General features: G+C 56.2%; 1 protein-coding gene across 1 annotated transcript; it reads right to left on the bottom strand.

Moving 5' to 3' along the window:
* Positions 1–606: 606 nt before the first annotated feature.
* Positions 607–8589, bottom strand: SLC30A3 (solute carrier family 30 member 3). The gene is made up of 8 exons (XM_081068763.1): positions 8335–8589; positions 4659–4840; positions 4095–4241; positions 3849–4002; positions 3058–3256; positions 2710–2815; positions 2319–2453; positions 607–1421 (listed from the first exon to the last, which is right to left on the bottom strand). Exons 1-8 carry the CDS (start codon positions 8427–8429, stop codon positions 1273–1275), a joined length of 1167 nt encoding a protein of 388 aa, XP_080924889.1. The 5' UTR covers positions 8430–8589; the 3' UTR covers positions 607–1272.
* Positions 8590–10113: the final 1524 nt, after the last annotated feature.

Raw genomic sequence — 10113 nt, 5'->3', positions numbered from 1 at the left:
CCTTAATGAGTCTGGTTTGTAAACTCCAACCTGTCAAAATACATGATTCTTAAGGCAAAGGGGGAATAATTATTAAGGGGACCTTGGTGCCCGCAGTCCGTACCTGGGCTCGGGGGTGGGGCAGTCAGGGCTGAGGGCCCCTCCCCCGGCACCTTCCACAGCTTGAGAACCAAGTCCACGTCAGCACTGTGATCCGACCATTCTCCCCCAAAAGGATGCTGCTTACCTCCGACCAGCCCGACCAGCCCGACCAGCCCGACCAGCCCAACCAGCCCGAGGCCACTGTGGCCCCCGGGAACCTTTAGGAATGACTCTCTAGGATCCCTTGGCTCCTTGCCCTCCAGTTTTCTCCAGCCACCAAGCCCAGGACACATGGAGACTCCTGCTGAGCCAAGGACCCAGGCTCGAGCATGTTGTCCTTGGGGAAGGTGGTAAAGGGCCAGGAAGGTTTTCACCTACATCGGAATGGCTATTTGAGGGTGGAGAGGGTGGAGGAACTGGGAAGGAGACGGCTGTGGAAGGTCCCTTGGATGGTGGGATTTTGTCAGTGCCCAGACGACTAATTCTATGTCCCCCTCCTGAGGAGTCAGCACAGGGGCTGAAAGGTGCAGTTAGACACAAGTTTATTGGTGGAGCTACGGCCGAGTCTTCCCTCTCTCTGGGATAGCCGAGGGCACAGCACCAACAGAGGGATGGACACAGACCCCCACACGGACACATGGATGGTGCAGACTCATAGAGACCATAGCACAGCCACACAGGCACAGGGACACACAGGCCACAGCACCAAGAAATGCACACACACACACGTGCACACATAGAGAAAACCACAAGGCCAGAACACACCGACAAAGTGCGAGCTTTGGGGCTCCTGCATAGACAGAGCGAGGGCCATGTGGGGAGGGGCCCCTGCTGACCTCCCCCAGGCATAGGCACACCGACAGCACACAGATAGGCAGATGCCCCAAGCCAGCCAGGCTGCCACACAGACAAATGAACTGCATGGAAAGGATGCTTGCAGCTCCCCAGACTGTGGGAGAGCAGGGAGCACGGGATTTCCACACACACCCACTGCACTGATTCCCTGCTCCACCCGACTCCTGACCCACTCCCCCTCACACACGCTTTGGTCTTGCCCACTGGGGCTGAGGGCTGGGGAGCTGGCAGGTGGAAGGAGGGGGAGAGGAAGGGGTCAGGGCCCGGCTCTGCCCTTTCTCCATGAGAGTCCAGGGCTGAGCCAGAGCCTGGCAGTGGGGTGAGGGCAGGGCCAGCTCAGGATTGGGGGGGCTCCCGGCAGCGCAGGCACTGGGCCATCTCAGGCTGGTATTGCTCGACCTGCAGGGTAGAACTGGAGAATCCAAACCGAGAGTGGAGCTGGGATGCGGCTTCGGCCAGGACAGCTTCAGGGTCCGCTGTGGCGTCTGTGGGAGAGTGATAAGAAGCAGCAGGTTCCCAGGGGAGTCAGGAGGCAGGCAGGGGTTGAGATAAGGACGGGTGAATGGGCACCCAGGGGCTTGCACAGCATTAAAGCCCGGCTTCAATGGGGAGCTTTATTTGCTTTCTGTATTGCATGAAAAGCGTAAAAACATCAAAGAAAAGGTTGAAGAGACTCACGCCCAATCGGCCATGCTAACACACTATATACAGTATATACTATTTACTGTTTTTATTTTTCTACTCTCTTCTGTTCGTTGAGTATCAATATACAGCTGTCTTTCAGCAGCCATACCACCCAATTTTCCAGGAAAATCCAGATGTTAAATATTCTGTCCCATTGTCCCTCTAGAGCTACCATCAAATATCCTACAAAGCATATTTTTGGCATCCAAATTGCATGCCTCTGATTGCTTCTTGCATCTGGAAGAAACTGAAAAATCCTTTGTCAGCTTGTGAGTCACCATATATATTTTTAATAGCTGAATCATAATGTAGATATAATTTTATATCCAGCTTTTTTCTCTTAGCATTGTACCATAAACATTTTCCCTAGTTGCCATACAGTCTTTGTAATCATCATTTTTAGTAGCTATGTGATACCCCATTGAGGGGGGTGCTGGAATTTACCTACCGGTATTCCATCCCTCGACCTGTAGGTACTAGTGATCCCGTAAAGGGTAAAAGGTTCCCTTCACTACTTCTAGGGCTCCCTGTCTCCAACATGCATGTGTATGAGAGAGAAAGACAGACAGAGAGACAGGGAGAAGGACAGAGAGATTGAAACAATCCCAGTAATTCAGGCTACGTTCCCATGTTTGCAGGGGGAGGGGAAGAGACAAGTGTTTCTAGGAAGTAACTGGCTGGGGCCAGTGTGGACTCACCGATGGCCAGATGTGCGGAGGCAACATGGTAGGTGAGCGTAAGGGACCAGAGATGCAGCTCATGAGTTGCCCGGACTCCTGGCACTGACAACAGTGTATCTCTCACCGGCTCAAACCCCACATTTTTGGGGGTACCTGCAAGCAGCGCACACCAAGCCTTACTTTTGGGGCTGTTCCTGCCCTGGAGCAGCCCCCACCAGACTCCACTTCCCTTATCCTGTACCTGCTCACCCTGTTGAGCCCCATAATGTACCCTATGCCTGAATCCTCCTTCCAGCAATAGAGCCCATGGCCCCAGCCTTCTCCCCACACTATCTTCAGAGAAAAGAGAGATACCCCATGCTGGAGTGAGGGGGCCCACACGGTGGGGGAGCAGTGGCATCTGATTCACCTTCCATGAGGACGCGAAGAACATCTCGGAGGGTGGGAGCCGTGGACCCAAGGGCACAGATAGAGAAGAGGAAAGTGCTGATGGGGTCAGCTGCCTTGTACTGAGGCTGGAGAGAGAGAGACGCCTAAGCCCAGGAACCAGAGACCTTTCAGAGGAAGATCTAAGGGTGTCCTGGACAAACAGGACCTGAGAAGCCCCCAAGAACCCTGTTGAGAGCAAAGGGACCATGACGCTGGGCTGAGAATCCTGGGGAGCTGGAGCGGGGAAGGGAGGCTGTGGGTCCTGGGAAGGGGGGCGTGAGGTATGGAGTTGGGGGAGGAAGGCTGGGGCGGGTCTTATGGACCGTACCTTGAAGTAGATGAGGATGGAGGCAGCCAGCACCCCAAAGCTCTGCAGGAGATCCCCCAGCACATGGACAAAGGCTGCCCGGACGCTGGTGTTCCTCAGGGGCAGGGGCTCCCCAGACCCCTCCTCCAGTGGCGCATACTCGGCCCCCCTAGACCCATGGCTGTGGGAGGGCCCAGCCTGGTGCAGCACAAAGGCCATTCTGAGGGGAAACAGAGTGGCTCAGGCCAGGCTTTCTGCTCCTGGCCTCCTCTGCCCTATTTCCACACCTTCCTCCTCTCACCTTCCCAGGAGCCCTTTCTCTGCCCATTGTCTCCCTATTTTCCCAGACCCAAGAAGAAGACAACTTTGTCCAAGAGAGACCACTAGTGCAGCCTAGGGACAAGAATACAGCACTTGGTGACAGAGATGTGGATTCAGATGCTGGTCCTGCCACTTAAACAGCCATGTGGCCCTAGCAAGTCACCTGGTCACCTCTCAGGCTCTGATTCATTAAGTATCCTAGGGGTGATACAACCCACCTCCTAGGGCGGTTGTAAGCTTTAAGTGAAATAATAGTGACGAAAGCCCCCAGAAAGAGTGGCTACCACACAGGAGGCCTTTAACAAGTTTCTGCTGACTCTGAATTTTAGGTCTCTACCCCAGTCCCTTTTCAGGCATTTCCAGAGCAGACAGCTGAGAATTGTGTGCGCGTGTTGTGTGTCTGTCGGGGAGGGAAGGCCAGCTCTCTCTCCCAGCCTGGAGGACCCCTTGCCCTGAGCCCCACATGGCGCCCGCTCCACACTGGAACGTACAGCAGATTGGCACAGACAGCGATGCTGGCGGTCAGCAGCATGGCGCCCCCCTCGATGTGGTAGTCGCTGTGCAGCAGGCGGATGAAGGCCAGGTACAGGAGAATGCCCGTGACCGTCCAGAGGGAGACCACAGAAGCCAAAGCCCCCAGAGTCTCTGCAGGGGGAGACAAGTATCAGAGACCTTCCCGGGACCCTACAGGGACCCTCTGCAAGACGGAGGGTCACAGGGTCATACAGGGCCCTTACCTGAGCGGTGCCAGCCAAAGGTCATGGTGCGGGTGGCTGGACGGGTAGAGAGCCAAAGGGAGAAGAGGCTGCCCATCATGCTGCCCACATCTGCCAGCAGGTGGGCTGCATCGGTCATAATGGCCAGGCTGTGTGCCAAATACCCACCTGCAAGGGTAAATAAAACGATGTATGGTCTGGTTCCGCACGGTATATGCATAGGCATGGAAAAGAGAGGGAGGGGAACGTACACCAAAATGTGAACTGTGATTTTTCTCTGGTGGTGAGACTACACGTAGTTTTTCTTTTTTTCTTTTCCCTCATCCATATTTTCTAGTTTTTCTACAAGGACATATTTTAATAACAAGGAAATTCGGCTTTTAAAAGACCAGTTTGAACTCCCCCTGGGTGCTCGCTGTCCCTCACCCTTTCCCACTCCTGGAATCTTCAGCACCCAATTTCTCCGTGCCAGCCATCCCCATCTTCACTGTATCTCCACCCGGGAACATCCCTGGGACTCTGCGTGGAGAGCGGCAGTGGCAGGTTGTAGCAGGACGCGGTCGGAGGAGCTGCTCTCCAACTTACCGACCACCTCCCCGGCCATGAAGACACAACACACAGCACAGGCGGCGCACAGCTGCCTCTGCGCCTGCAGCCTCTCGGGGGTGAAACCCGGCTGTGGCAGGGGGTCTCTGTGGCAGTGGTGGGAGGGCATCTCCACAGGTTTGGGCTCCTCAGGGAAGGGCTCTGAGGGATCTGTGAAGAGACTGAGGCAAGCAACATGGTTCAGCCGTGGCCTGGCCCACGGGCTGACCTGCTCCTCATTCTCAGGTCCCAGGTCCCGCACACTGGCTTCTTCAGACGTGGCCCATCTCCTGCTCCTTCCCAAGGCCCGGTCAAACCCTGGACCTTATAGACAGAGGGCCACACCAGAGGGGGGGCCTGAACGAAGAGCTCAGATCCAAGCCTCCCTTTTGCTCTCATACACATTTCACAGCTGCAAAGCACCTTAGAAATCGTCTAGTCCGACACTTTATTAAAGAGATTAGAAGTATGAAGCCCAAAGAGGGAGAGGACTTTTGAAGGCCACACGGCCAGTTAGTGGTAGATCTGAGACTAGATTCCAACCAAATTAATTCATTATGATAGGTTCCATAAGGAATACAAAAGGAGCAAATCACCAAACAAAATCCTTTCTGATCTCTGGGAGCTTTTGGTGGACAAGACAAATGTGTAACTAAATACATACGATGGTATGTAACAGGAGGTAGCTAGTATTGTCACTAGAGCAAAGTGCTATCAGGGCTCAGCTAGAGATCTCAGCTAGAGATTGATTCTAACGAGGAAACCAGGGAAACAACTGAAGGGGGCACCATGAGAAGGGCCTGGAAGGATGGGGAGGATTTCGATAAAGATGAGGTGGGCATGCCCGGCAATAGGAAGGGAAGGTTGCGTGAAAGTGTGGGGTGGGACTTGGCCCATGAACCTGGCCCTCGTGCCTCCTTCCCAGACCCATCTCCCATGCCTCCACTCCCAGATCCTTCACCTGCCCTCTCTGGACATGCAGCTGAAGTGTGACCCTTTAAGAGAGGAGTGGAATGTTGGCACCCAAAAACTCTGAGGTCCTTTCTGGCAGAGAATGAGTGACCAGATTCTAGAGCTGGGTTGTCATGGGGAGGATGGCGTGCAGACTGCTGTGGCTGGCAATGGTAGCCACATATTAGCTGGACCTCAGTCTGGCCACAAGTACACAGCAGAGACCACCATAAGTGTACAGCGCCACAGGCCTCCCTTGACAAATGGGACTGACGGCCTCACCTGAGGATGCCAGAGGCTGAGCTCAAGCTAACTGAGTTTTAGGTCCATTCTGGCCCAATTCCCACCTTACTACGATCCAACCTGAAACCCCAGCAAGCACAGAACCCTCCACAGAATAAATAGACCTAAATAGAAAAATACAGTCCTAGAAATACACATGGAAGCGTGACAAGAATACCCATGAGGGAAAATGAAGGCTCCAGACAGAAACACGATCACAGCAGTTAAGTGGGGAGGGTGCCCAGGGCCTCTGAGGAAAGCTCTGCCAAGGGGGTGAACTGAGGTGTGAGGGAAGTGGCGGGGGGCATTGGGGGCTCCTAGAGAAAATTCATGTGCTGGTAGGTAGATTGATTTCTTGGAATTTCCTTCCAAGACTTAGAATCTGGCTGTGTGTGATTCTAGGTATTTCCAGAGGAGACGGGGCATGAGCGTGGCTCTGAAAACCCAGCCTCATTCTCCATGAGCTGTGCCAGGCAGTGTACACATGCTTAAGCCCAGTTGAGGTGGAGAGACAGATGTGTCTCAAATGACTTGTATGCAAGTAGAGTCTCGGGCCACGAGGTTGTGAACAAAGGACTTTAGAGCACAGGCAAGGGAGTGACCAGCTGTAATGGGGGGTGAGGAGAACTTCACAGAGGGAAAGACGTATAAGACAAGACCTAGGTGGAGAAAGGGAATCCAGACACATGGGATGACAATGACAAGATTGAGGAACCAGGAGAAGGGCTGGGGAGGACAGGGATACACTCAAAGGAACATAAAGGAGATACACTGGCTGATTTAACAAATCTTTCCTGAGCCCCGAGATGACCTTGCTGATGTACAATTGTGTCTGGGAGGAAGAGAGGAGAGGAGATGGAGGGGTCCCAGAACAGACCAGACACCCTGCACAAAATTAGAGAGGAGGGGCAGGTAGGTAGGGAAGAGCCTCTTTCAGAAAATACTGCAGGATTTGGTGACTAATGGGTCATATGAGAATGAAGATGAGCTGGGAGTCAGAGATGCGGGCCTGAAGAGCAAACAGGCTGGGTGGCTTTGGGGCCCGGGCAAGATGCTTTCACTGGTCCTGTAGGGCTCAGGGCAGCCAGCCACCAAGGCAGCTCCCCATCAACAGGCTGCTTCCTTTTGTTCTGCATGAATCGGGCACTAAAGAACCTCATTGTTGGTGTGTGGGTTTGTGTGTGTGTGGAGGAGGGTATTACGGTGCTGTTTAGAGAGAAGGGAAAGGAGTTTTCTCTTCCTGGCCCTCTGACTCCCCCAACAAGAAACAAAAAATAATATTGAGTGGGGTAGAGAGATGTAGGTAGGGGAGACAGCCTAAGGCATAGTCAAGGGTATGTGAAGAGATGCCAGGGCCAAGGCTGGAGCCCCCACAGCTGCCCACATCTGCAGTCCCCTGCAGGAAGGAGTCAAGGGAGGTCTTCCCTCCCTTTGCTCATCCATTCCCCCACCCACCCAGGTTTACAGCCCCCACTCAGAGAAAGAGCCAGAAATGCACAGAGGCACCACATACACAGACGCCAAATACACAGAGACAAAGGGAGAGAGGCTGGGAGGGAAACAGAAAGATTGGGAGAGATGAGCCAAGAGACAAACGGACAGTCAGGTAACAGACAAAATGGCCAGCGGAGGTGGCCAGAGAGGGCCTGGCGTGGCTGCTCCGAGCGACAAGGCGGACAGAGCTTGCGGGCGCCAGGCGCGGGAGGCCGGCGGGACACGGAGGCGGTTCTCCGGCCGCCCCCGGCCCGCTGTCCCGGCCGCTCCACGAGCCTCATTTCACACCTCGCCGCCCCCGGCCCCGTCTGTGCGGAGCCTGGAATACCCCCTGCCGCCCAGACCGCACCTGCTCTTTCCTCGCCACCCCCTCGTTTCCCGGTGCCCGCCCGCCTCCCAGGGGCCTGGAAGACCCGCCTTGGAACCCCGGCCCATCTTTGGCCCGGGAGCCCACAGCTGGCCGCGGCTGGAGGGGGAGCCCGAGCTCGGGGCGCGGAGGGAGGGGCCGGGGGACTGCAGATGGGGCTTCGAAGCCTGGGCGGCAAGGTGCTCCCGTCGCCAGGGCCCCGAAGCAATGCGGACATCGGGGCACCTGGCACGGACTCCGGTCCGACGGAGGGTAGTCGCTCGTAGGGAAGCCAGACGTGGCGGGGGCGGGGAAGGGTCAGGAGGCTTGGGGGCCGCGCCGGGGAGCTGTTTCGCCCGACCGGGAGAAGGAGGGTGGCTGGCAGGAGGCGTCGCGGGCTGCAGGCGGCGGGGGTCGGGGCTGACTGGCTGGGCGGGCGGGAATCTCTGCGGCTGCAGGGGACGGAGCCGCGCGCCACGAACCGAGGGATTCCTGGTGCGCTGGGGCAGCCGGCCGGGGCCGTGCCGAGGAAGACAACGAAACGGAAGGGTGGCAGTAGTGTGGCGCCACCCCCGACCGAGGGCTGGCCCAGGTCTGTCTTACCTCTTCAAACGCAGGCCACCGCCAGCGCCGCCGCGGTCCCGGGGGCTCACCAGGCGAGTAGTCTCCAAGCTCCCCAGAGCGGGAGAGGGCTCCATGACCCCGCGGCCCCGACCGTCTAGACCCCACCGAGGGAGGGAGAGGTGGGGCCGGCCCTTGCCAAGTCCAAGTGGCCAGTCGACTCCCGGACTCCCCAGGGCCACCAGAGTGGAGGTAACTGCGGCGACTGTGGCGCCGAGAGTCCGAACTGCAGATCCCGCGGATGCTGGAGCCCCGCCCCGTGTGGGGCGAGCTCCCTAAACCCCGCCTCCAGGCTCCCGGGTCTTTCCCACTCCTAAGCCCCGCCCCTGTAGCCCTACCCCCATAGCCAAAGCCCCATTGCCCTGCAGCAGAGCCAGTTGGGGGAGGCCAGAGTCCTTCGCGCCCCTCCGGGCTCTGGAGAATGACTGATCTCCATAGCCCCGCCCATCTGTAGACGGGCCCCGCCCCCTCTAAGCCCCGCCTACCAGTTCCAAGCCAAGCTCCCCAAACGTGGGGACCTCTTGGACCAACCTTCCCCGAAGGATTACTGCCCCTTGTATGCCCTAATGGCAGTGTTACCCCCCTCCGCCACTCCGTCACTTTGTGGCCCCAACCCCCCACACAGAGGCAGAAACAGGTGTGGATCCATTACCTATCTCGAGAGAACCAGAAATAATGTGGGGCGAGCAGTGTGATACATCTGGGAGAATTCCAGGGACTCCGGCCAGAAACCACTCTGTGGAGGATGTGGGGTCAGAATTCGTGAGCAAAATCTGCTGCTGCCAAGCACTGTACCGTTCATTAACATTTATTTTTATGCAGAGACATTGGATGACAAAAAGCTTCTTGCTCTCTTTCAATCCATTATTATCCCTATTTTTTGGATGAGTAAACTGAGTCCTAAAGAAAGAAGTATCCAGGGTTATACAGCCGGTGAATAAAGGGCTGGGACTGGGGACCGCATCCTAAAGAGAGTGCCAGTCTTGTAACTCAGAATTCTGGGGCAGCTGGAGGAGGGAGGAGCAGCGCCACCTCTGTGGGGTCACAAGCCATTGTTCCTGGAGGGCGGCTGCGACCAGCTTGCCAGCAGAGGATTCCTTACTTGGAACCTGTAGCACCTTCCCGGGCATTACCTCATTTTAACCGAAGCCCAGGGAAAAGAGTCACTTGCTGCCGAGTCGGTGGCCGAGTCTGGAGTTGAAACTTCAAATGCTCAGTGCTCTCCGTCCCTCACACCTACCGCCACTGCAGCATGAAAAGGGGGTGGTGATTGGATTGTGCACTCCAAGCTGTGCCATTCTGTGATGCGGAGGGTCGGTTAAGAGGAGGGGAAAGAGTGAGCATGAATGGGGAAAAGTGGAGAATGGATGTGGTTAGTGAGCCCGACAAGAAACCTATCAAACCTCACCTTTCAGTCATTGGGAGTCCTGCACTTAGGGATATTCTTATTCCAAACTATGAGACTGCGTGTGCACTTCCAAAAACAAACAAATAGACGAACAAAAACACCCGGAGCATGTGCCAGATGGAGTGATTGGAAGTGATGGGGTTAACCCGGGAGAGCTTCGCAGAGGAGGTGAGGCTTGAACGGATTAAGCAAGCTAGCTGGGCGGCGGGCTGGCTGTTCCGGCGGGGGAGAGTGCGGCTTGTGCCAAGGTTTGCGGGCGGCGTGTGCGAAGGGATCGTACTGCGCCGGGGAGCCACGCGGCACCGAAGAACCAGAGGGGTCTGCGTGCGCTCCTGGCGCCGCTCCTCCACCCA

This window comes from Rhinolophus hipposideros (genome assembly GCF_964194185.1).
Source record: "Rhinolophus hipposideros genome assembly, chromosome: 12".
Classification (NCBI taxonomy): Eukaryota; Metazoa; Chordata; class Mammalia; order Chiroptera; family Rhinolophidae; genus Rhinolophus; species Rhinolophus hipposideros.
This window is presented reverse-complemented; position numbering and strand designations above follow the sequence as displayed.

Bases quoted from the DNA above. Each gene is read 5' to 3' on its own strand.
- SLC30A3 (XM_081068763.1), bottom strand. From the start codon at position 8,429: ATGGAGCCCTCTCCCGCTCTGGGGAGCTTGGAGACTACTCGCCTGGTG. The intron at 4,242-4,658 runs GTAAGTTGGAGA...TTACCCTTGCAG, and splicing joins CATGGCCGGGGAGGTGGTCG to GTGGGTATTTGGCACACAGC. The intron at 2,816-3,057 runs GTACGGTCCATA...CTCTCTCTCCAG, and splicing joins CCATCCTCATCTACTTCAAG to CCTCAGTACAAGGCAGCTGA.